This window comes from Epinephelus fuscoguttatus, linkage group LG14 (genome assembly GCF_011397635.1).
Source record: "Epinephelus fuscoguttatus linkage group LG14, E.fuscoguttatus.final_Chr_v1".
Lineage (NCBI taxonomy): Eukaryota > Metazoa > Chordata > Actinopteri > Perciformes > Serranidae > Epinephelus > Epinephelus fuscoguttatus.
In genome coordinates this window covers 27336798-27363524 of record NC_064765.1, presented here as the reverse complement: position 1 = coordinate 27363524, position 26727 = coordinate 27336798, and the positions used below count along the sequence as shown (strand labels likewise).

General features: G+C 40.9%; 2 protein-coding genes and 1 long non-coding RNA gene across 5 annotated transcripts; 2 read left to right on the top strand and 1 right to left on the bottom strand.

Annotated features, from left to right (window-relative positions):
- The first annotated feature begins 4621 nt into the window (after positions 1-4621).
- Positions 4622-6916, top strand: LOC125900901 (uncharacterized). Its single transcript, XR_007450901.1, has 3 exons — positions 4622-4790; positions 6474-6667; positions 6809-6916. It is a non-coding gene; the product is annotated as an uncharacterized LOC125900901 (long non-coding RNA).
- Positions 6917-7172: 256 nt separating this feature from the next.
- LOC125901034 (homeodomain-interacting protein kinase 2-like) lies at positions 7173-10607 on the top strand. The gene is made up of 10 exons (XM_049596379.1): positions 7173-7280; positions 7388-7511; positions 8019-8129; positions 8250-8333; positions 8460-8668; positions 8828-8926; positions 9054-9152; positions 9264-9392; positions 9477-9583; positions 9691-10607. Exons 1-10 carry the CDS (start codon positions 7270-7272, stop codon positions 9768-9770), a joined length of 1053 nt encoding a protein of 350 aa, XP_049452336.1. The 5' UTR covers positions 7173-7269; the 3' UTR covers positions 9771-10607.
- A 4543-nt stretch (positions 10608-15150) lies between these two features.
- srrm1 (serine/arginine repetitive matrix 1) lies at positions 15151-26097 on the bottom strand. 3 transcript variants are annotated; one of them, XM_049595557.1, is made up of 17 exons: positions 25972-26097; positions 24949-25038; positions 24621-24743; positions 22117-22287; positions 20698-20798; positions 20380-20604; positions 19902-20087; positions 19638-19757; positions 19234-19442; positions 18901-18981; positions 18236-18322; positions 17879-18014; positions 17681-17767; positions 17104-17583; positions 16807-16993; positions 16348-16521; positions 15151-16014 (listed from the first exon to the last, which is right to left on the bottom strand). In XM_049595557.1, exons 1-17 carry the CDS (start codon positions 25990-25992, stop codon positions 15904-15906), a joined length of 2589 nt encoding a protein of 862 aa, XP_049451514.1. In that variant the 5' UTR covers positions 25993-26097; the 3' UTR covers positions 15151-15903. The 3 variants fall into 3 exon arrangements, with proteins under 3 accessions (XP_049451514.1, XP_049451515.1, XP_049451516.1); XM_049595558.1 differs by having other exon boundaries at positions 15151-16007; XM_049595559.1 differs by lacking the exons at positions 24621-24743; positions 24949-25038; positions 25972-26097 and adding an exon at positions 24247-24569.
- Positions 26098-26727: the final 630 nt, after the last annotated feature.

Here is a 26727-nt window from a genome sequence, read left to right as displayed (position 1 = left end):
AAAGGTATCCGACTGTCTGAAAAACTAAAAGTAGCCTACAGGTGTGTTTAACAGGATGGAAACTGTCCGACTTGACTGCAGCCTTTTGTCACCACCATTAATCTCGAATGAGCCTAGTGTAAGCATGTAGTGCTAGTGAATGCAGTCCCAGGCCTGTCTCCTCCCCAAACCACACCCCTAATCAGTGCCAGGTTGTATAAGGCCCTTGGTGACTGTGCTCATTCTTTTGGCTCCTGAGGGGTATTCCAGAAAGCGGGTTGAGTGAAAACTCTGAGTATGTTAACCCTGAAATGAGGGAAACTCTGGGTTTTCAGTTCCAGAAAGAGAGGTAAATCAAACTCTGAGTCAATCACCATGGCAACTGAGTCTGTGAACCTAACCTGCTCGCTGGCAGGTTTTCTTCAATAAACCCTGAGTTTTTCTCTGTCTCCTCTCTCTTACACGCTGTTTCATTTCCTCATTCATTCAGTCCGTGTCAAAGCTTGTATCGAAGCACATTAATTAGCGGAGATTTACCGTCTGTCAGAGTCTAAATCCTGCTGGATATTAGTTTGTCACTCAGGACTGTCTTAAGTTACTGAATTTATGCACATCAGTCATTTCTTTGGACATCAGTTTTTGTCTTTACATTCAAATATTACACAGCGAGAATTCACCCTCAGCTCAGAATCAGACCTCTGTCCTTTATATATATATATTTTTTTTATAACACTGTGCCAAGGATCAGACTGTCAGTCTGTTAGAGCAGCTCCCAAATGATTATTGCACATAATGTGTAGGTCTAATTATTTAAATTTTAAAAATCGGTATGAAGCTTTAGACACATAGTATCAATGACGAATGATCTCTATCACTGATGTTATTGGTCGCACTGATGGAACATAATTCCTACAGCCTAATATTGGGGATTATATGTTAATATTTCTGAGTGAACAATGGTGCAGCATTTCAGTGTCTTTAAATTTACTACATTTGTAGCTGAAATAAAGTCACTGAATGCTGTTGAGTCAAGATACAAATAGATGTCCAGCATTTTAAAATCTACTGTATTTTAACCTCAACGTCTTTTCAAGTGCAAATCACCAAACATATTATTACTGGGTCAGACTGTGAGTTTACAGTCAGGTCTTTATGTCTTTGATCTATAGCCTAGCCTATATGTTTTAAATCTTCCTATTTTTCAGTTGCTGCCTCCTGTGTTTTTCCCCATTAGATTAAATCTGAACAAATATATTATTGTATATAATTAATATAATGTAGCCTAATGTATCTACAGCCTGATACACAGTCAGATTCCACCACTTTATCTTCATTAAGGAAATGTAAGTCTGATTCAGTCATGCATTAATATTTCTACATCCACTGGATTAAAATGGAGGCGTTGTCTTTTATTTACCTGTTGCCGCGGTGAATCGTGGAGTCGGAGCTCCATTGATGATGGCTTTTTATTGTCGGTTTAACTCAGAGTGAACATACTCAGAGTTGACTGAACTAACTCGAATCAGCTGTTCTGGAACCGGATACTCAGAGTTTCCCATCTCAGAGTAAGTCAACTCAGAGTTCAGGGATAGACTCAGAGTTTGTTCAACCTCCTACCTGGAATACCCCTCTGTCCTCATTCCTGCTGCAGCTGGTTATTTGTAACAGGCATGTATAGCCGTGGCCAAAAGTTTTGAGAATCACACAAATATTAATTTTCATAAAGTCTTCTGCCTCATTTTTTATGATGGCAATTTGCATGTACTCCAGAATGTTATGAAGAGTGATCAGATGAATTGCAATTAATTGCAAAGTCCCTCTTTGCCATGAAAATGAACTTAATCCCCCCAAAAACATTTCCAATGCATTTCAGTCCTGCCACAGAAGGACCAGCTGACATCATGTCAGTGATTCTCTCGTTAACACAGGTGAGAGTGCTGATGAGGACAAGGTGGAGATCACTTTGTCATGCTGATTGAGTTAGAATAACAGACTGGAAGCTTTAAAAGAGGGTGGTGCTTGAAATCATTGTTCTTCCTCTATTAACCATGGTTACCTGCAAGGAAACACGTGCAGCCATCATTGCTTTGTACAAAAAGGGCTTTACAGGCAAGGATATTGCTGATACTAAGATTTCACCTAAATCAACCATTTATCGGATCATCAAGAACTTCAAGGAGAGAGGTTCGATTGTTGTGAAGAAGGCTTCAGGGCACCCAAGAAAGTCCAGCAAACGCCAGGACCGTCTCCTAAAGTTGATTCAGCTGCGGGATCGGGACACCACCAGTGCAGAGCTTGCTCAGGAATGGCAGCAGGCAGGTGTGAGTGCATCTGCATGCACAGTGAGGCGAAGACTTTTGGAGGATGGCCTGGTGTCAAGAAGGGCAGCAAAGAAGCCACTTCATCAGGGACAGACTGATACTCTGCAAAAAGTACAGGGATTGGACTGCTGAGGACTGGGGTAAAGTCATTTTCTCTGATGAATCCCCTTTCCGATGGTTTGGGGCTTCTGGAAAAAAGCTTGTCCGGAGAAGAAAAGGTGAGCGCTACCATCAGTCCTGTGTCATGCCAACAGTAAAGCATCCTGAGACCATCCATGTGTGGGGTTGCTTTTCAGCCAAGGGACTGGGCTCACTCACAATTTTGCCTAAGAACACAGCCATGAATAAAGAATGGTATGAAAACATCCTCCGAGAGCAACTTCTCCCAACCATCCAAGAACAGTTTGGTGACGAACAATGCCTTTTCCAGCATGATGGAGCGCCTTGCCATAAGGCAAAAGTGATAACTACGTGGCTCGGGGAACAAAACATCGAAATTTTGGGTCCATGGCCAGGAAACTCCCCAGACCTTAATCCCATTGAGAACTTGTGGTCAATCCTCAAGAGGCGGGTGGACAAACAAAAACCCACAAATTCTGACAAACTCCAAGCATTGATTATGCAAGAATGGGCTACCATCAGTCAGGATGTGGCCCAGAAGTTAATTGACAGCATGCCAGGGCGAATTGCAGAGGTCTTGAAAAAGAAGGGTCAACATTGCAAATATTGACTCTTTGCATAAACTTACTGTAATTGTCAATAAAAGCCTTTGACCCTTATGAAATGCTTGTAATTATACTTCAGTATATTATAGTAACATCTGACAAAAAGATCTAAAAACACTGAAGCAGCAAACTTTGTAAAAACCAATACTAGTGTAATTCTCAAAACTTTTGGCCATGGCTGTAGTTAAACTTGTCTTGGACAAGTCAGCTCTTTTAACTCTGTACACTCAGTTGCTTGTTTTGTTTGTAACAGCTTTAATATGATCTGTTATCTGAGCAAAATGCATGTTGAAACCCTACCATCCTGCCTATGAATGATCCTGTGTTTATGCCCCATATCTGAGGGGGTGAGTAGGGTCCCAATGCAAATATTTGTACAGTTTGCATGCAGCCTCTTTCAAAATAAATGTACTGTTAATACAACTCTGCAAAGTGAATTTTCTTTTCCATCAAGAGCAAACGCATTTGGTTACATTTTGCCAACACGTACATGTAGTTGGGTTTAGAAAAAATGACAGGCCAAGGAAGGGGATATACCCCCTCCCCTTTTTTTAATTATCTGAAAACATAAAATATAAATTAATGCATATATAATCAAATCTGAATAAATACTGAAACCAAACTTCACATCACTGTTGAAGATCATTTAATAGGATTTGGAATGATGAAATAAACTACCAGTATGCCTTAGAGTTGATTATTAAACTACAGAAATTGTTTATTTGCCCCATATATTTGTCTGCAATTATTTTTGTATTAGCTCTTTTGCTTTCAGTGAAGCAAAGTGCCATCTTGTTGGAAGGCTCATTAATTTAAGATGTAAAGTTTTTTTCTGTGCTCTACAAGATGGTCTTAATCTAAGATCCTGAAATTGATTGCTAATGTCTCCCCCCACATACCGGAAACTCACGGTAATTATTTACCTCATTAGACAAAAGTTTACTCTGGTTTTTATGAGAGTTAAACATGACTGGAAATACTTGTCAACATGTCAAAAAGTTTTCAGGAGGGTTTGTGTGACAGTTTGAGATAATTAGATATAGATTGTGTCGAGTGTAGTAAAATGTGTGTGAGTGAAGTCCCCACTTTGTAGCAGAGACCGACCTGTAGCTGGGCCCAGTGTCACCGCCATTTTGTGCAAGCTGAATTCCATGTACACATATTGTGGTAGCCTATATTTAGCTGTTATTGGTATTAGTAATATGTTTTCATGCTCTTTGGAGACTTTTTTAAGAGTTAATTGAGATAAAGTTGTTTTATTGAGCAGTGTATGAGAAAGCAGGGATTTTGTTTTGGGTAAACACTAACAGGCTACTGTGTATATTGTAGCTGTAAAAGTGTTGTGTACTGTTAGAAACATTTTTCCCGTACTTCTTAATAAATTGTGTTTTGTAAAGCATTAATTTAAAAAGTTGTCACTGAGGAAACATCACTTCACTTCAGTGGTTTTTATTAGCCTTTTCAGGAGCAGCAGGAGGGCATGCTCATTAAACACATCAAGAATGGGCATGCGCGGAATGAGATTATAACGTCGTCATGCGCGGAATGAGATGGAACCTCCAGAATGGAACAGAACCCACCAAAGCAAAGATATTCTAGAACACAGTCTCAGCATGATATATGTAGAAGTAACCTTAAACTGTAGGCAGACAGAGACAAGTCGACAGAGCAGGAGCATTGGACCTAAAAGAAACTCGACCTCTCGACAAACTGAAAACCGACTGACATAAAATTTAGTTTTATTGGCAAATCTTAGCGATTAAAGGTAAGTCACTGTTTGTTTCTATCAAACAAAATGGTGGACTCACAAATGCAGACTGAGACTAAATCCAAAATTCAGGGTTTTTAATCCAGTCAGGGTCGGTAAACAAAAGGTGGTAGAGGTAACCAAATGAACAGGCACAAACTCACTGGTCTGAATACGAAAAAAGGTCAATCTCACGAGGCATACACACTAGGAGGAACAGCAGACAGCTCACACGAAGGACAAGACAATCTAGCAGAGAACAAGGGGACACAGACTTCTGTACACTCTGACAGGGGAGATAATGAGACACAGGTGAAAGCAATCAGACATTCAGGGTGGCGGGAAACTTGACAGGACATGGGGAGACATACAACAGACTTTCAAAACGAGAGGAAACAGAACATCACATTCAAACCCTGACAGTTTCTCCCTCATGTAAAGACATCAAACTTTCATGGTGGATAGAGTTAAAAAATTTTGTTTGAATGAAAATTGGGTTGACAATATTTGTAATGTTTAACAACATTAGAATTTCACATTAGGACATTTTGTGGATATTGGGTTTTCTCTCCATATCTCTGGAGTAAATGATATTCTGTGTGAGAGATGTTTGGACGATGTTGGATTTTGGTTACTTAACATGATTTAAAACCAACAAAACATTAATGTTATCTGTCGTCAGTATTGTACGTCAAATTGAAGTTGGCATTAAACCAAGAACCAAATGTGCTCTCTCGTCTCTCTCATTGTTAATGTTTACTACAGTCATTCTGCTGTGCTGTGCTACTAACCGGTTAAAAGAAAAGTCCTCATTGTCATTTTACAGCCTTGTTATATTAATCTTTTTATAAAAAGTTTAACTTATATGTCGACAACGTGAATGTTTCCCTTTGGTTTCACAAATGATACTAAGTAAGGATATTTTTCAAGGTATTGCATCAAAGTTAGAAATTCCAGTATCATGACAGCATTGACACAAATGTAGCTCACCTTCGTCGGTAAGCTTTCAGAAAACTCTGTGTCCATATACGTTTGTATCGTTGATCATAAGTGAGCCTTAACACCAGTGTTGGGGGTGACGCTTTACAAAAGTAACACATAACAGTAATGTATTATGTTTTAGTAGTAACAAAGTAATATAACATGTTACTAACAGAATTATGGGTAATATTATTACATTTACAATGTCATGTGATGCGTTACCACCCGAAATAAACTGCTTATTGTTTTAATTTTTCACTCAACCACACTGATCCACACGGCTCCACTTCCACCAGTGTGCCACCAGAAAAAAGCATCCCCCAAAGGTTGTTGTGTGTTGTTATGTCACTACAATACAGTCCATGGTCACTACAGACTATATCATAGAAGGGTGGTGGTGATCGGCACATCTGGGTCATGCTGTACTGTGTGTATCATCTTCAGTGCGTTTCCATTAATATAACGACGTACAACATATCAAATGCCTGAAAGCAGAGGGGATAAGGAGCTGAGAATCTTCACCGACATAATGTAAATGTAGTGTAATAAGTAACTTATAACTCGACACAGAGAGGGATATTGTAAAGTTACTGATTCCTTTCAAATGAAGGTAACTTGTAATATGTAATACATTACATTTTGAGAGTAACTTGCCCAACACTGCTGAACACTGAGCTGTTTAACTTGAGATGATGACCTGTTTTTCTCTCTCTCTTTAAGAAAACCAGTTCATAATGGAACGGACTTCAGATTCATTTAGTTGCGAAGAAGGAGACCCGTTCTACAGGAAGTATGAAGTGCTGACACTTCTGAGACAGGGACACTATGGAACGATGTACAAATGTTTCAACAAGGACACCAAGGAGACTTGTGCAGTGAAGTTCCGTAAACGATTCAGCGCACCCACCAATGAGGTAGGTCCCTTTATTCATTGGCATTTATTCTGCTTTCATCTAAATATCCGAAATGGTTTCCCTGCCTGTAGTGCTTGTGATTGTGTCAGCTGTGTGTCAACAACTAAGCATCAAACTTGTCATTCATTTTGTCATCTTCAGTTGGAAATACTGAAATACATGCAGACGAAGAACCTGGATGAGTGCAATATTGTCAGGTTCATTGAGTCACACAGAATATGGCAGGGCACATGTGCTATTGTCTATGAGACGCTGGATGTGACTCTGAGTGACTGCATACAAGACTGTAGGCCCCTGAATTTATGTGATGTCAGGAGTGTGGTCCAACAGGTATGATACAGTAACATCAGACACAACACTGAAGTCAAAGAGCTGTCAGTCTTTCTTCATTCGCTAACTGTCCTCAACGATCTCTGTGATTTCAGCTGGCCACAGCATTAAATGCCCTGAAGGCCATGGAACTCATCCACGCAAATATTAAGTTATCCAACATCATGGTGGTGGATCGAACAGCGCAGCCCCTCAGGGTGAAGCTCATCGACTTCACATTGGCTTTTCCAACTTGTAGGGCTGATGAGGAGAGGAACAAGACTCATCAAGCTATGGGCTACAGGTGAATTACAACGAGACATGAATCATGATGCTACTAGTTAGTAGGAGATTTCTGCCATCTGTTCAAATATGACAGTGTTCCTCATTCTGTCTTTGTTTCATATTCAGGGCTCCAGAAATTTTTTTGGGATTGCCGTTTTCAGAGGCCATTGACATGTGGTCTTTAGGAGCTGTGATGTTGACACTGGTTTGTGGTTATGGGCCCCTCTGGACATCAAGTAAATATGAAACAGTAAGTCATTGACTGCTTCCTTTTATCTCTCTTCTTTAAAGATCTAATGCTGCTGCACTGATATACTCTTCACTTTGTTACCTAAAGAATGATTAGCTCTTGACCTGTAAAAGTACTCTGTGGAGTTTTCTTTAGGGCTGGGTTAAAATAATTTAAGTTAGTTAAAATAATTATCCGATTCAAATCAATCTTCATTTGAATGACCTGATACTGATCCATAAAATCCAAGATCTATCTTTTTGTATACGCTTTGTCCCACAGATGTGTGAAGCTTTAACCCCATTATTCTCACCAGTAGTAAATGGGCGGCTGTGGGCTGTAGTCTTGAGAAGCTCCAACGTTAGTGGAGATAACTTGAGTTGATGATAGCTACGTTTCTTACTGTCAGTGCAGTAGTTTGCAGTTTATAATAAATGTTATATTGACTATGGGAAAGCTTCCAGCCATAAAGAGATAAGTAGCATACTGTTGCATATGTTGATGTGACTTGATGTGTTTTCTCTCCAGATCAGACGGATAGTGGAATGGCTGGGTGCACCTCCAGACCATCTTTTGGACGTTGGCATGAAGACGGAAAAATATTTTTTAAGAGAAGACTCTGGCCACTGGAGATTGAAGGTGCGACAAACCAAGATTCATCTCATCCATAAGATTCTCTTTTGTAATTAAGATTGGACATTTTTCACAATGTAATCAGTTAACGTGATTAAGAGGAAATGCACTTTGACTTTCTTTCAGACACATTATGAGCACTGCGTAGAAGTCATAGTTCCCAAGATCTGCATGCTGTTGAATTCCCAGGATGGACGCCATTTGGAAAACGTAGGTCTTAAATAGATTGCGCTACTGCGCTGTAGCTACTAATGATGGACTTTAATCATTTTTATTTTAATGAATCAGAAAGTTTACTTCACTGCTTGTGCTTTTGCCGTTTGTTTCCTACATTAGTTGCTACAGAAGAACATAAATACGGTGGAGGAGGATGAAAAGAGTCAATGCATCAACCTGGTGAAGGCAATGCTTCGGGTGGATCCCAATGAAAGGATCACCCCCACTGATGTCCTTGCCCATCCGTTTATAACAAGGGGCACCCTCCACATAGGAAGGAAGGAGGAAGGAAGAGAAAACGTGGAAAAGGAATCGGAGTCCAAAACCTTGTAAGAAAATATCCTCACTGTAGCTTTTTAAATTAATTATGATCATTAATGAACATTTCTACAAATCTGTGCTGTTACCTTGACTTGTGATATCTAGAATGTTATTTATTTTTAAAGTATTTGTGCCATCAAATAACTGCATCTATCTCCATTTCACAGGACAACTGGACCCTTTGAAGTACCTCCTGGTGTCATACTTGTCAAGCCATCACCAACAACTTGTATCCTGACTTTAGACGGATTGGAGTCCAAGACTTTGTAAGAAAACTTCCACATTGTAGCTCTTTAAATTAATTATGATGCTCGATGAACTTTTACACAAATCAGTGCAAATAGCTGGATCTGTTATTTAATAATGAACTATTTGTGCCTTCAAATTTAACAGCACAAATGAGACCCCTGGGACACCTTCAGCACCACCAAGTGTTCCCTTCGTCCAGGCTCCATGTGAATCCTCTGGAGCACCGTCAGCATATGAAGAATGGTAAGACTATTTCCTCTCCCCTCGTCAGCCCTGTCTGTTTTTTAAAACAATAAATAATGGATGAGTTCCTAGTCAGCTGTGTGTTGAACTGTATGTGTATTTATTCCACAGCTCAAGTGTCACCAGTGGATTTCATGGATCAGTGTCGGAGACATCACCCCCAGGTGTGATCCTGGTGCAGCCTGCTCCAGCTGAATGCTGCCTGCAGGGGGACGAGGACAGCAGGCAGAGTGATTCTTGGTGAGACGACTTTCTTTGGACATGTCAGTCATCAGATATGGGAGAGATTAGGGAATAAAATATTAACTGTTTGTGTGTGTTTAGCCCGGTGGACTGTCTGGAGAACGTCTGTGAAAATGGACCAGTGGAGCCCTCTAGCCTTTTAGCAACGGACTGTAACGTGGAACAGGAACTCGCTGCCACAACATCTGGTAGGAAATACTAACCTCCACTTGTGTTTGTATTGTTAAGGTTTTTCACATTGTTGTTTATTCTTCCGACGATATCTGAGGCATTTTCATGTCTATTTGATTTTCAGACGGCACAGCGCCTGAGGAGACGCAGCAGAAGAAGAAGAAGAGGAAAAACTGCTTCAAGCGCTTCTTAGCCTGGACTTAAGAGGACATTCTGCTGCTGTCTGACTGTCAACGTTGAAGAGGACTGAATTATGCTATGAAGGTTTTCCAGCACAACACCTTGCTGGATGGATTTCACACAGGAAATGTACAGAGTATGCATGTGATATGGTACGCTCTGTCGATAGACCTGTGGGAAATCAGTGTCAGCTGTCTGGTGTTGTGCTGTAAAAACTTGGGTAACACTTTACTTGAAGGAGTGTGCATAAGACTGACATGACAGCATCATGAACATGAAGGAGTCTTTGTCAAATATGTCATTTTGAATGTAAAATGAATTGTTTTAAATGCCTCTGTTGTGAAAACTTGACATTAAACAAAACTTTGCATTCAAAATGACATAACTGACCAAATGACACTCAGTGATGAGGTTGTATGTCATGGTTATGTTGGTGTCATGTCAGTCTTATGCACACCTCTTAAAGTAAAGTGGTACCAAAGCTTCATAGTCATTGAGGGCAGCACGGTGGCTCAGTGTTCAGCACTGTGGCCTCACAGAAAGCTCCTGACATGTGTTCTCTCTGTGTGGAGTTTGCATGCTCTCCCCGTGTCAGCATGGGTTTTCTCCGGGTGATCCGGTTTCCTCCCACTGTCCACAAAACATGCAGATTAATTGGTGACTACAAATTGACACTTAATTCGATCTAATTCGGCAAAATCTAATCAATCGATCAATAAACAATTAGAGATAAAATTACAAATCTGTGTCATGACTTGTAAATGAATGAGGGAAACACTAATATATTCTTCTGTATACCTGTCATTTAGTGCCAGGAATCATTTTAATGTAGACAAGATTTTGTATAGAATCATTTTATCATGTTATCACACTTAATGTATTAAGGGGTAATTCCTGAACTGATAATTTTTTTTTCAACATCAGTAATATTAGACCAAAAAACAGTAGTAAAACACATTTATTTAAAGTATGATGAGTTGAGAAACACAAAATATTGACGTGAGTAAAATCACATACAGTATTTAAATAACTGATGCATTATAAGTGGATATGTTACAAGTATCAGCTGCAAAACAAAATTGTCGAGGCTTTGACAGAGGTGGGAGTATGTTGCATGTGCAAGTCACAAGGAAGTCCCATCTCACTATATCGAGTTCCTGCTATAAGTCAAGCCAGGTAATCGCTCAGGTCAAATATTTTTGTACAAGGTAAAAAGATCAAAGTAGTACATGAATCTAAATAATTAGGAATTATACCACACGTCTTATTGCATAACAAGCTGGGCCACGGCCTGTAAAACAACTCTAAAGCCAATTAAAACAGTCTATAAACAGTCTTTAAAAGTACTGGATAAAAAACCTAAATCATTCCACCATTGCCAGATATTGAAGAAACATGAACGTCTAAATTGGGACAACATAGTAAAATACAGTGACTCTGTGTTAGTTTATAAAATTTTCCATGGTCAAGCTCCACCTCCACTACAAGACTTTCTCAATAAGAACTCAAACAGATCATCCAGAGCAGGCTCTGGAGGTGACTGTGTTATACCATTCAGGAAAAGTGCCTTTGGACAAGCAGTATTCTCTTACCGTGCATCCCAGATCTGGAACACAATACCAAGTACTTTACATGAACTTCCAACTCTCACCTCCTTTACCAAACATCTCAAAGCATGGCTACTGGAAAACCAGGGCTGTGATCATTTATTATGTTTAAATTGTTTGTATTGCTTATTTGTCTCTGAGGCAAATTGTTGGGACACCATTGTCAATTTTATGCAGTTGTATGTACATAATAGACTTACATATGCTAATTTTGTGCAATATTTAGACACACGCCTGCAATTGTGTGCCATGGGCATCGTGCAATTCAATCTAGCGGTTTACTATTTGGTACAATTTGAGCAATGTGCAATATAACAAGTACTTAAACAAGCAGACACTTGAGCACTTGGCACTCTTGCACTTGACACTTTAGCACTCGTCACTTTAACTAGCACTCAGGCACTTTATAAATTGATACGGTCTCCCAGCTCTTGGTCTACCATGTCTCTGTGTACAGTGGTGGAAAAAAGTTTTCGGACACCCCATGCATTTGTGAAATATTGCATTAAGAATCACTCTTAGGTCTTCCAGTGCAATTTCTTTTAGTACAGTCACAGCCAAAATACTAAATAAATCCTAAAAAAGCCATTAAAAACTTGGTTCCATAAAAATACATAAGAAATTTTGAGTATTGGGTCATTTTGGTACCAGTGATGAAGGTCGTTCTTTTTATTAAAAGACACAATTTTTGTTGCCAAGCTTCGTGTCTACATAAAGCCAGCACATTTGAAAGTTCTTCAGACACAAAAATGGCTAAAACAAGGAACCTAACGCAGGAAACACGCCTGAAGATTAAGATTCTCAGCCAGGAAGGGTACAGCTGCCGCCAGATAGCCAGGAAGTGCAGATGCAGTCCTTCAGCAGTTGGATACACTCTGCAGAAATACAGACGAACCAACAGCTTGGAAGACAAACCAAGATCTGGGCGTCCCAGGGTTTCTTCAGCAAGAAATGACCGCATCCTGATCCGCATGTGCAGGCAAAACTGCCGAATGACATCACAGGAGCTTCAACAGCAGTGGTCAAACCAAACTGGTGTCCAGTGTTCCACCTGCACTGTACGTGGCCGACTTTTAGATCATGGCTTAAGGTCCTACAAGGCTATCAAGAAGCCCCTGATCAATGAGAGACAGAGGTTAGCCCGGCGTCGTTGGGCCCAGGCACACAAGAACTGGACAGCCAGGAATTGGAAGAAGATTTTGTGGTCAGATGAGTCGAGTTTCCAGCTTTATCTTCCTCCTACTAATGTGAGGGGACGCAGAAGGCCAGGCGAAGCATTATCTCCAGCATGTACAGTACCTACTGTCAAGCATGGTGGAGGCAGTATCATGGTTTGGGGATGCATGAGTGCTGCTGGTGTTGGTCATCTCACTGTCTGTGATGGCACATTGAACTCTACCAAGTATTGTACCATTCTCGAAACCCACATGCTCCCTTCTGCGCGTGCACTGTTCCGTCGAGGTACAAACTGGATGTTTCAACAAGATAATGCCCCTTGCCACACATCCAAGGCCAGTAGAACTTGGCTGCAGGAGCACAGTATCCAGGTCTTAGAGTGGCCAGCTCAATGAGCCCCATTGAAAATCTGTGGTGGATTATCAAAAGGTCTGTTTCAAAGCATAAACCAAAGAATTTAGAAGAATTAAAAGCAGTAATTCAAGAAGAATGGGACAAGATTACCCCTCAACAGTGTGAAAGGCTCGTGGGGAACATGCCAGCCAGGATTAGAGCTCTACGTGCCAATGGCAGGACTACTAAATATTAATTTGATGATGTGATGGTTTATTTATTTTTTGTTCAGTTTTGAACACATTCTCTGTTATTTGTTGACTTTGATACCGACAATGTTGAGAACTGACATATTGAAACTGTCAAGAATTTAGTTTTGTTAGTTTTTCTTGTAAACAATAAACAAAAAAATATAATTTGTATTTGTTTCTATCTGTCTAATGCAGCCACACCTTTTGAAACACAAAAAAGATTTTTCCACAAATATTTCATGATAATATTTGAGATTGTGTAAAATTTTAAGGGTGTCCGAAAACTTTTTTCCACCACTGTTATGTTGTTTTGCTTGTCTTACTCTGTTTTACTTAGATTATTTTCTTATTGTTGGCATTGTTGCCTTCTCTGTGTTTAACATCAACCTGCCATGGGACTGGAGATGGAAATTAGCCACCTGGCTATAATCTCATGTATTTACAAGTGATTGTTTATTAATACATATTGTCCCATTTTAAAAAATAAATAAATCAAATTAAACAAGTCACAAGAAGTCATTCAAACTCAAGATAAACTGCGCCCAGTGGTGGAATATTAATACATTTACTCAGGTACTGAAAGTCAAATCTGAGTCTTTCATACTGTTCTCTGCTCTACATTTTAGAGGGAAATATTGTACTTTTTAGTCCATTACATTTATCTGACAGCTTTAGTTACTTATTACTTTAACTCATTAATGATTTATTTTGAATTTAGTTGGGAAAAACCAAAGGCAGCCCCTTCATGTTCAGAGGAGCACTGTATTTTACATGCAGTTTACATCTAATGTGAAAACAGCTATTTAATTTGTATCATTGGAGAATCCATAATTCATTTGCATTTAAAAACAAAACAAAATAGCACAGTTGTCTCGTTTTTCATTTTATACCAAAAACATAGTGAGGAAAGCATTAGCATTGTCCAAACAGAGAGTTCTGTACATGATTGCTATGAATTACGTATGCTAATGTGTCCAATATCAAGTATCTGCAAGTGGATGTAACATAAAAGCAACAGTAAGACACACTGTTGCTAAAATATATATACACCTAAAACTGTGTGTGTGCTTCATAATTTGTAACTAGGATGTAATAGGGCCCCTCATAACAGCGTGCACTGGGGCCCACTGTAACTGCCTTACGCCACTGTAGAGAACATTTTAACAGTGTCTCATGTTTGCACTCTAGTCCCAAGTCAAGTCTCAATTCCTAAAAGTTTTGAGTGGTCAACAAGTCATATTAAATATTTCACCAGATGTAATGCCATTTTGACAGCAGTATTACAAAAATCATTAATGCTGTTGCGTCTCCATGTGTTTTTTTCAACCCACACATTTTGCATCCTGCAACAGAGTTTTTGTACACAAATGAAATGATGTTTGGTATCATTTTGATCTGGCGCTCAGCAATGTTATTTTTCAGTTACATTTTCCACGGCTCTCTCCTGCAACTTGATTGGATGCTGTCGGATTGGTTCAAACAAAGTGGATCTGGGGAATTAGGTATGGACCTAATGGGAATGAAGAGTGTTAACTTTGATTCTGGAAATAAAGGGAACTGATTTTATTTGTGGCACACTTAACATGCTTTTTAATCTTTAGATTTGGGGGAAGGCATCAAGTATTTTCAAGTAAAGTAAAAGTAATTTGGTGTTACGGTTGAGCTTCATGTCTTTATTTTGTTGAGACTTAGTCATCAACTTTGTCTGACTTGAGTTAAAGTCACGTGACTCCAGTCCACACCTCCACTATTCCTCAGTCTACATTGCTTTGGTGTGAGTTGCAGAGTGTTGGAAGTATCGGCTGTTGAGTTGTCTGCCTTTGTAAATTAGATGGCATTCAGCTTGTGACGCTCAAAGTGCCAAATCATGACCCAGTTGTACGAAATCATCCACAGACTTTGTGAGCAGTTTCATGTGGGAACTATTTTCTTTCTACCAAGCTACACCCACCAACCACATCACCACACAGAAGTTACATCTCATGGATGTATAAAAAAAACCCATCTACCTTAATTCAAACATTAAGGAAACACACGTCCTATAAAAAGGTTTTAATTCTGAAAGGATGACAAGATGACAAGAGCCAGGAGTACTAAATACAAATCATACAACAGTCCCACAGACATTAGCGTGGTGCAGGGGTATCAACATAAAATTGCATATCAATCTGTTAAAAAAAAAAAATTAACACGTACTCTGTGTCACATCAGATTGTTTTAGTCTTAAAACAAGACAAATTTAAAGTCAGAAAAAAACAGCAGGTTAAACAACGCTAAACACCTCTCTTAAGTTACAATATGGGACAAGACATTCTGTTACGGCCTCCAACAGTTCACACGGCTGTGCGACTGTCTCTACTAATGAAAGGCAATAGTAACAGTATGTTACTGTATGTTATTGTATGGTTTTCTTCTACACTCCATAAGGTCAGTGGTTCATGCACATCAGAGACAATCACTGCACATGCAATCATTTCTCAATGGAATCTATTGTAGGCTGTGGAAAATATCTTAAACCTGCCAAACTCAAACCTCTGAGCTGAAACCGTTTCCCTGCTCATCAATTTTAAAATTATGGACAACACAGGCCTCTTTACAGTTAAGATAGTACACTAACTGACAAATCAAGCTCTTAATGAAACACACTCTTCAGAATGTACCAAATCAGTAAAAAGAAAACAAAAAAAAAAAGACTCCAGATTTAACAATTTGTACATTCTAAAGCTGAACCAGGCTGATGACAAACATCAATAGTGAGTGGAAAATTCAAAACAAGAAAGCCCCTCGTTCTCAGGACATCTGTGATGGAGACATCTGGGCCTTCCTCATGGAGCGCAGCGCCTTCTCTCGCAGGTGCTTCTCCAGGTCGTCCAAGCTGTCCTCTACTTCGCTGTCTGATTCCTAAACAAAAAACAGCATGAAATATACGCCTCTCACCTTGCAACCTGAGGGCTGTACCACAAAGCGAGACTAGTGGGTTGACAAGGTTTGTTGAGTCTAAGCCAGAATTGTTTCTTTAAAGCCCTGTTTGGGCCTCTCTTCACTGGTTAGCAGTCAATTTTAGAATTGAGCTCAGGCAACAACAGCATGGCACTGCTGAACCTGCTTCGTGGTACAGCCCTCTGAACAGAAGTACAGAATGTTGGTGCATGGCAAGAAACAATCACATTCACTACTTTAATGTTCTATATTGAGAAGAACGCACAAGGCCTTGGTAGCTAAACTACACATCACCTTTCGAGAGTCTCCATCCTCCTCCACAGCCTGGTTTTCTTGTCCATCTGCAGTCACAGTGCTGCCACTCTTCTCCTTCTTGTGCTTCTTGTGCTTCTTATGTTTCTTTTCTTTCTTGTGTTTCTTTTCCTTCTTCTTCTTCTTTTTCTTTGCACTGCCATCAACATCTGAATTCTGCAATTAAAACAAAAAGATTTTTTTATGAGGACAACATTGAAAGTATTGAAATGTCATCCAACAAAGCCAGAATTTAAACTGCTACTTGTCAGGACACTGGACAAAAATAATGCTAGCTTTGCGCAACAACCTGATGGACATTTTTCTACATCACTGTTTTCCAGAATGCAGCTGTGCAGATGGTCCAAAACTACCCCTAATATTTCAGACTGAGCTCATGAACCTGTATATATGCAGCCAATCTTGGACAGTTGTGTTAGTCAGTAAGCTGGAATATCAAACCTTGCTTGGGGACTGACTGCCTGAACCACTGCTGGCTTTTTTGGCTGGTGGCGGAGACCCACTGGCTGAGCGAGATGGTGAGGGGGAGGCAGATGCAGGGGCCGGACGTTTCTGAGCTGCTGGTGGAGGGGACACAGATCTGGACCTGGAGGATGCTCTCCTCATGGGCTGGGGACTTGGAGATGGTCTGCGGAGAGGACAAAGGTGATATTAAAGAGGGCGCTGGCACATGTACAGAACAGGTTACAGAATACAAATGGTTAAAATGCATCATTCGGACACAATCATGACGCTTACCTCTGGTTGTTGCGTGGCTCTGGTGTGCGGGACACTCTGCGGATGGGTTTGCCGCTGTGTGAGGGGGACTGCTGTCTTCGCTGGTTAGATGGAGATGTACTGGAGGTTTCGAATCGTCCCTGAGGACTGGAGGAACCCCTAACAGTGCGTCCGCGGTTTGCAGGGGACGGGGAGAGGCGGCTGGCTGCTGCAACTGGGGATCTTGTATCCCTGCTTTGCCTGACAGAAGGCAACATGGGGCTCCTCCTGTGTCTGGGTGGAGATGAGGATGGAGATGCGCGTCTCCTTTGAGCAGGAGAGCTTCTGCGTTTGGGGGACCTGGAGGGGCGTCGCTTGGCCCCTGGAGAAGAGCGTTTTGTGGGAGAGCTAGACATCTTCCTCTTCTGTGGGGGCAAGGGTGAGGGACTGTAGCGACGCTGGATAGGGGGGGAATATCGTCTGGGGGATGGAGAACGACGACGGGGAGGAGGGGAGGGAGACCTGGGCAGCACCAAATATAATTGTTAAAAATTTTTGAGTTGTTGGTTATTAATATTGAAACGATAACTCGATAAAGATAAAATAAACATGCCTATACCTTCGTCTAGGAGGAGAGGGAGATCTGCGACGTCGTGGGGGAGACGGGGTGCGACGTCTGCGCCCAGGAGATGGAGACCGTCTTTTCCTAAATGGGTAACAAAACAAAAAAAGGTACATTTAAACAAAACAGAACTTAAATTTTTGGCAAATATTATTTTCAAATAAAAATGTGCAAGTACTGTGCTCAGTGTCTGACCTTGGAGAGGCGTCCCTGTGTCGTCTCCGTGGGGAGGGCGTGCGACTACGTCTCCTCCTGACGTCCCCATTTCTGGCACCTGGGCCTGCTGTTGGCCTCTTGGGCCCCTCGTCTTCTGAGGAGGAAGACCCCGTATCTGAAACCAAACACATAGAGGACATCAACAGCTGTTTAATTGTAGCCTTAACTGTATGCGGTGAGGGAAAAAACACCAAGGTTGGGGTTAGGGCACAGCTTCAAAAGTCCATGAGACGATGAGTGCAAGATGACATGGACAGAGACTTGGTTAGAGAGAAAGAGAGAGAGAAGGGGGTTGGGTATGGGAGAGGACAGAACGGGGATAAAAACGCTTATAACCTGAAGACGACTGTCGATTCTGTCTGCGATACTGACGTCGCTGCTGCACCGAATCTGCTGTTGCCCCTTTCTCATTTTTATCCTCCTCTGAAATGCAGAGCATTGAGTGTCTCATCAGTGTTAGCAGAACCAGTGAAACAGACTGCTATGGCAAAATAAGATATACAGAAAAAAAAGATTTGTATCCTTGTGGCTTGAGTTTTTATAAGGTGTTTGTATGGCATAGTGCAGATTGACAATATATTTGTACTATCCTTTGTGTTGGTGTAAATTGTGTTTCCTTAAGGTTTTCTTCAATCTGTTTCGATTGATACTCTAAATGGGACCACTACATGATTATCACACAGACTTATCAAAGCATTTTAACAAAAGGGATCACTGTGGTGAGGTCTGTCCTTTAACACTCCTTTTCATGTCACTGGCACAACAATTAATATTTGCAATTTGTAATGGGACATATTGTAAAAATCAAGTATTGTACATTAACATCCACCACCGTACCCTTCCTGCTGAAAACAAGGGCAAATGGACTTGGCGAAAAAGTGTCCATTTCTGACAAAAAGTTGCTGGGATCTCCATTCGACCGGTCATCACAATTTGTGAGCCGTCAGGTGAAAGGCCATTATAATGAATTAATGAACACAGAGACATAACTTCACGTTTACCTGAATCAGACCCATCAGACAGTCTGGGCTTGGCATTATCAGGTGGAGAATCACTTCTTCCTCCTTGTTTTCGCTTGAAACCTGAAAAACAAAAACACCAAGAATTAAAGACGCACTTACGATTAACACACTCCTTAACTGTAGATCTTGAAATAACAGCTTTAAATGCACAGGAATTATTTGTCTCTCTGTAACCTCATTTAGAAAGGAATTTAAGCATTACGAGATGTTAAATAAAGCACAGAATGAGCTGAAGCATCATATGACTGCCAGTATGAGACAAGGATACATTAATAATTATGAAGAGCAATGAACAAATGATGAAGATCCTACCAGATGATCTGGCTGGTGATGCAGAGCCTCTACCCCGTCTGGCCCGTGGAGATGGTGACCGCCTGTCCTTCCCTGCAGGGCTGATGGCGTTGTCAGGATGATGGATCTGTTTTCGGGGTGGTGTATTAGATATTCTTTTCATTGCTTTTTTGGGTGAGCGAGAGCCGGAGGAGCTGCTGCCAGAGGAGGAAGCAGAACGGGAGCGCCTCCTGCAGGACACAAACACAGAAACATCATTAAAAATTTTAACTCTATAAAAGGGAAAAGCTGGTTTCAAATCTTCTGTATGGCCCTGATCTACTGTACTTGAGTGTGGTGGCCTGTATAATACTAAAATAATTACAATAAGAAGTCATAGAGAAACAAGCCTGCAAGACATAATGATTGTTCTTTGAACTACTGACCTGCGGACAGGGGAGCGCCTATGTCTGTGTCTGGAGCTAGTGGGGCCGCGTCTAGGGGGGCTCCTTCGACGAGGAGACATCCTCCTCCTTGGACTCGGTCTTCTGCGAGGGGAGTAGGATCTGAAATAGGGTAGGGAGAAAAGCTTTTTAAAAAATCTGTTTAAATATTGAAGTTCTTGTTTTTACATGAGAAAATTTAGACATACACTTTTGAAAAACAAGAGGGCATCATAATAACTTAAAAACAAAAATGTCAGAGATTACCTGGAACGGGAGCGCCGCCTGCGTGTGCGGGAATGAGAACGAGAACGATGATGAGGTCTTTCCCTCCTGCTGTCCTTCTCCCTTTCCCGAGACCTGGGCCTTTCCTCTTTCTTGTGAATCTTCTCTGGCGACGGTTCTTTGACTTCAGTTACTGCGTCTGCCTTCACCACCTCTACAACTGTGTCACTACAGGGCAGAGAGAAGTAGTTAAAACTCTCAATTTTACACTTCAGTTTTTTTCTTAATCTCAATGCAAAACTACAGTACTATACTACCTGTTTCCAAATAAACTGAAATAAGTGTGAATATATTACTGCTAAAATTGTCACCCCAAACTAACCCTGAATGAAATTTGAAAGAAGTACTTAAATCAAACTAATATGAAATTAAAAAAAACCTAACATTAAGATCAAATAACCACTGACTTTGAATCCAAAACAAAACTGTAAGTCTTAAGCGAGGCAATTATTCCACAAACCAGGTGGAAGACGTTTCTTGGATGACTGGTTCTGGCAGGGCTCTTCCTAATGTGTCTGGCTCCACAAGCTGCTCCAAGGGTTTCGTGGGCAGCTGCATCAGGGGCGGAGGGGGTGAACTGCTACCAACTGGACTGGGTTTGCGCCTTGGGGAGCGCGAGGCACTGCGTTTCCTTTCCCTCTTCACTGGTGACCTTCGCCGTGGTGATGGCGATCTTGTCTTCCGCCTGGACAGAGAAGAAGCAAACAGAATAAGTTGTCATGTTCTGTGTTATATACACGTCTGTCCACTGATTTCAATATTGAAGACATTTTCTTACCTCCTTGGGCTTTTTGACTGTGCCCTCTCTCTGATGTCCTTGTCCTTTTCCTTCTTATCATCATCAACCTTCTTCAGTGAAGCTAGCTTCTCCTGTTCAATCTACCAGAAAGGGAACAATGGGGGAACAAAGCATATAGCAATTACCAACAATAATATCTGTTCTATCCTGCAGAGTGAATATACTGTCACCTGGGGTGCCAAATACTGTGTTCAATGTTATTGTCTCGAACCCTTTTTACATAGAGATCACACTACAGCGCCGCTTTGAAGTCCCTTCTTTACGCTGTCTTAGCATTGTTACACAGAACCAAACAAGAGCAGCATCATTCCGCTCCAGTGTGTGATTTTAGACAACATGCCGGCAACACAGAAGCATAAGGAAGCGTTAGGTGTAATAACTGCACTGGCCTCTTGTGTGCCATAAAACATGTGTTGCCAGCGCTGTATAAACAATAACAATGGCATAACATGGCAATAATTATAGAAGCTGGTTTCATCCTCTGCTCGAAGGTGAAATATCTGGACATTTTAGGCAACTTTTCTTCTTTTAGTTAGCTGCTAACTGCTATTAGCTGCTTTTTAGATCTCCTGGTGGTGGGTTGGACACATAACACGTCCTCAAAATGTCACACTTGCCTCATCAATGGTCCTGGCCTGCTGGCTGTCCCTTTTTACACATTGTTTCACTCCCACAACTTAAAGGAGAAAAAACTCTGTCCCCCCCATTCCGCGACTGTACACTTTATAAAGAACGACAAAGCGGCATAACAGCCTGAAACTTCTGCCCTTAAGAGGTAGTGTTAAAGGTGCTTCCGCCTATGGTTCTTATAGGACATACTGTCCATCCCAGTGATGACAGTGTTTTACAGAACAGACACTAGATGACAAACCAGATGTCATTTTAGTAGACAAGAGCAGGACGGTGAATTTGGGTGAGGCCGACTGGGAATACCAACTGGTGACACCAAACGACCCTACCATTTAAAGTTGAAATACTTTTTGTCACCCTCCATAATGGAATTTGCAAATGGATGTTAAGTAGAAGGACACATGGGTGATCTGGACAATTTACTGGGCTTTACTAGAATAACTGATTAAAATAACAGACAAAATAATTTAATTTGATACAATAATTCCATTCTTTGTAAACAACACATCAGTGTCGCAACACATCCTCATTTGTCCTGCTTTGTCGTCCTACCATTTCGTGTTTGTTTGTCCCGTGCTGTCTAGACAGTATTGTCTCTCTGCTGTCTACTGTCTGCCTGATTCCATGTGAATGCAGCATTATTTACAGCAGTCTTTTTCTGCCTAGACGACTAGAACTTTCTACTCACTGTCAGCAACCTCACAAACCAGTGACCTTCCTACAGCTAACAGAGACATTTTGGCAGAGTTACCTCGGGGAAAAGCTCACCTGTCTCTGTTTAATTTCCTCTTTCTTCTGTTCCAGAAAAGCAGAGGGGATGCCAGCAATGTTCTCCTGGGCACTCAGCAGCAGGGGCCACAGGTCCCTCATGAACTCCCGGGCATTCTTCCCATTCAGGAAGCCTGTCAGGTTGATCTGCATCATCTTGCTATCCGGGTGCTGTAACACACACACGAAGGGGGGAGAAAAAAGACCATATGGCGTTGAAATAATGGAAGGCAAAATATCAGAGGGGGGGTAGGATCCCACAAATGGGACTGCCTACCTTCTAGCCCTCACTAAACTATACCTGTGACTATGTAATTAACCATACTCAAAACATGTAAGACACTGACTACAATACTTAACATACCTGGGTCCAATATTTGACTCAATAACCTATCAAAATAAATGTGTGATTGATTTAAATCGTACTCACAAACTCATCAAACTGAGAATGCGAGCTAGCTGAGGGGAGACATATCTAGTGAAATAAAAAATTGCATGCAATATTGCAGTTACACCCATTTCTCATTGTTATTCTCCAAATACACAATCAATAACAGAAAAAAATATTTTGTCATTATTTGACTACCTCAATACTATCCCCAGTACTTTACATTTCTGTGTCCCTGCCCACCCCTTGTTCTCCAGTCTCCCCACAGTCTACACTTGAGCAGTTAAACAAATAGCCACAATACAGAGTGCATTAAAACCCAACACTGCAAGTACAGTTCCGGTGTCTTCAGTGAGTCCCGTGGGATCAGTGGGCACGGAGCTCCCTTGGCTTGCTTCCGCCTCCCTACTGCTTGAGACTCAACCACCTTGAGCTTAATGTTATATCATTTATCTAAATTGCAAGAGACGAACAAGCAATAATGAGTACACAGTTACACAAAAAAGGAGTTTTATTTCAACAACTGATAGAATTATTGTGAGATAACGTAATCTCAATTCAATTACCCTTTCTTACCATTATGAAACAGTACCCTTTAAACTTAGCTTTGACAGCCCAACCCACCCCCCAAAAGCTATGGCAAGTAAAGGATCAAATGAAAAGACAAAAAAATATATACTTAAATGTAGTGCTGGTGTCACAAATACTATTATTAAACAAATACATGTGGTTTTTACCATTTTAGGATTAAATTTCATTAACCAGTTATACGCATATATACCAAAACTTACATTGAAGTATTCTAATGGATGGAATCCTTGTTATAGTCTAATGAAGAATACTGAACGTAAGTTATTTCCTCACAATAACCTTGTTTTCCTGTTTCCAAAAGTAAGCCTGTGCAATGGAAGTTACCCATTACCCAGACATCCAAGTGGTTCGACATATCAGTTGGGAACACGTGATTAAATAAAGGAAACTCTTGGACATAATTAGTCTACTTAAATAAAGTAGTCATTGTCCTATGGGATGAAGAACATGCAGAATTTAGTATTAAAAAAATGAAGTACATAACATCAGAGGGGCTACAACCCTAATGGCAATAAAAATGTTTAGGTCAAAAACATGACCACTACGGATATTTCAATGGCCTTCCACTTTAAAGAATAACTTAACACCCAACAGAAAAGTATTGTTTCTTATGGCTGAAAACCTCAGATCTGTCACACATCTGACCACACGCAACTGAGACGCTGAGTGCTGTCAGAGGTTTAACAGACTTGTCACAGAATTATTCAAAAGTAGCTGATAAACTTGTTTTTGTTGACCTCCAGAGGTTGAAGTTCTCAACTTGCAACTGTAATGAAGAGACAGCACCTGGGGTGTGTCATAGCACTCTCAAATCACTGCAAGGTGTGGTGTCAGGTAATAGAAAGCACTTCCGACCACACCCAACAGAGGTACAAAAGACATGAAACTTTCAAGCTGAGGTGGTCTGTAAGGCAATACTTTTCAGCTTGGTGTTAAAATACTCCTAAAGTTGAAGAGATTAATTACTTTTAACAATAGACTGTGACAAATTGTTAAACCCTCCCTAATTTTAGCCTATAATTCCAATTACACTTAAAGGGTTCTCAGCAGTTTAAAGATGCACTGCAAATACCTACGGAGAACATGAATATGGCATTGTTCAGGTGTGTCTTTCACTGACATAATATTGGTAATCCCTGCATATAACTCACCTCAAACCACACACTGCATCATGAAGGGAGAGTTGGGCTCAGTGACTTTGGGCTCAGGAGAGAGCTAATTAGGTGTTGGTGCTATACTTCTGATGCAAGGTATAACATCCATATTGGTTCAGGCCTTTTAAATCATAAATCACATCATCATTAGAAGACTGCTGAATAAAGGCACTTTGTCACATAACAGCAAAACATAGTTATGTCATTATAAAATCAGCTTTACACCAATTGTTACTTTACCCATTCAATTTCAATTTGACTAGGATGTGCAATTATTCGCTCATATGCCTCTTACTAACTAAACAATGCCCTCAAATTTATGACAGTTTGAAAAAAACAAAACAAAACGTAAACACAATTAAAGACATTACCTTCTCCTCAAGCTGGTTAAATATGAACTCTATGACGACGTCATCCTCGAACCCCAGAATCTCTGTCACTCGCTGAGTAATCCAAGGTTTGATGACTTCCAGGTTCACTTTGGTCATGTCCACCTGAGGGTGAGAAAAGCAAACAACAGCATCCAATTAGCAAAGACAATGACAACAGGATCTGAGGCTGCAGTTTCACAAAAACAAATCTCTATAAATGATAGTGACTGGCACTGTCACATTTTTTTTTTTTCAGAAAAGCAATTTATTTGCTAAAGAAATGAGTACTGACACAGTAGTAAATATACTGCAGATGTTGATCTTATACCTTCTTGTCCAGACATTCTGCAAACTTTAGCTGCTTCAGCAGCTTCTTCTGCTTGTTGCTGAAGCGGTTGTCTTGCTCCGCACTTGTGCCCTAAAGACAAAACAACAATCACATACTTGTAGGCTAATATAAGTTGACAATCAAGTCTGCGTGCATAGCAACATATGCTTGAAACATGTGCCCATAGAACCGTTCAATTACACAACTTCCATGGTATTTAGCCAGCGTAGCGTGACCGCGCTATAAACTAACGGTGAAACTGACATCGGAAGTTGGCAAACATCATGACACATGCGCCAACATATGGCGTTACTTTAGGAGCTTAAATATTAGCTGACGTCAGTTCACGTGACCACAAGTACCATGTTAAATCTAGACCTTCAAACCGAGTCAGATATGACACTGATACCAACAGGCTAACATTAGCTTAGCTAGCCTGCTTAATCCTCCAACAGACACTGACAGGCTAATATTAGCCACCGTCTGGAGGCTGTTTGGACCACTAACAGCGCTAACATGGCGCTAGACAGAACATCAAAAGTCACATTAAGCTCACTGTTCAGCACATATCTACGTCTACTTGCTCTACACAACGTTAGCGCAGCGGTGGTCGTGACTACCGCACGCAGACAGGAACGATGCACCGCCCGGACGCCATCTTTAGCTGTGGCTAGCAGCAGCTAGCCAGCTAGCTGGGTTGGCTCGTCTATTTCCTGCAAGTGTGTTTCTTTGCAAATTCATATAGAAAGGTTCTGTTGTGTAGGCATTATATCGTTACTTGAGGTCACGAGGTAACAAATATTCATTTTGAAAAACGTGTAAGCTTTGAAAACAGCCCAGCTGAAACACGGCTCTTGTCGAAATCCAAGACTGTTATCAGTTGATAGACGGAGCCCCGGACATAATGTTACCGTCTGACTGACTGGCCCTCCACCCAAACACAGCATATTAACGTGTTGAACGAGGAATCTATTTCCTTGCATCTTAGCAGCGAGTCACTACAAATAAATTTCAAGAACTTACGCGGAAAAATCCCGCGTCCATTATCGGAGAAAATGGATGTTAGCAGGCGCTGTTGAGAAAGACGTGCGTGGCTCCGGTGAGTGTCTGAGTGGCGAGCCGGATGAAGGGTGCGCCTCCACAGGAAGGAACAAGCACTACAACTAGACTGCTGGAGAGGAGAAGGGTGCATCCTGACCTGATTATCAATAAAATGAAACTGAAAAATTCTGTAAAAATGTTTCCTTTTAAATGAGTAGCCTACCATCAGCAAAACGCGTTAATAAAAATAGACATCTTGCAGAATTTACCCCAACTCTAAGTGTTCGGTTTATAGCCTAATTATGAATGCATTAAATGGATAGTTCAATTTTTTGGAAGTGGGATTGTATGGGGTACTTATCCATAGACAGCATGTCCTCCTGAGACCCTGTGTCTTCATATGAGGACATCACATTTTGTTTTTAGGCTTCCTGACCTTATACTTCATACTACTGAATTTAGACCTGTTGTCCTTGTTCATGGACACTTCTTTGTGCCATCTAAGAGAAAGAGCAACAAAACATATTTCAGCCACCCCCCCAAAAAATCGATATCAGTTTAAGTGCACACCAGAAGTTTAGAATATTTGTACTTTTTTACCTCAATGACAGTGGTTTCCTCTGAGAAAATGAAGTTGTTCCTCCAAGCCAGACTCCACTGCAAAAACAATGATTTTAACATTGCCAAAACACAGGAACTGCTGGTCGACTGCTGCCTCGACCAGTTAGGTTGTTTAAG

What these genes read in the sequence shown, in the direction of transcription:
- LOC125901034 (XM_049596379.1), top strand. An exon ending in AGCAGGCAGAGTGATTCTTG is followed by an intron (nt 9,393 to 9,476) that starts GTGAGACGACTT and finishes GTGTGTGTTTAG; the next exon opens with CCCGGTGGACTGTCTGGAGA. An exon ending in ACTCGCTGCCACAACATCTG is followed by an intron (nt 9,584 to 9,690) that starts GTAGGAAATACT and finishes TTTGATTTTCAG; the next exon opens with ACGGCACAGCGCCTGAGGAG.
- srrm1 (XM_049595557.1), bottom strand. Translation starts at nt 25,992, where the DNA reads ATGGACGCGGGATTTTTCCGC. An exon ending in CAAGAAACGTCTTCCACCTG is followed by an intron (nt 20,088 to 20,379) that starts GTTTGTGGAATA and finishes TCTGCCCTGTAG; the next exon opens with TGACACAGTTGTAGAGGTGG. An exon ending in ATCACCAGCCAGATCATCTG is followed by an intron (nt 18,982 to 19,233) that starts GTAGGATCTTCA and finishes TTTGTTTTTCAG; the next exon opens with GTTTCAAGCGAAAACAAGGA.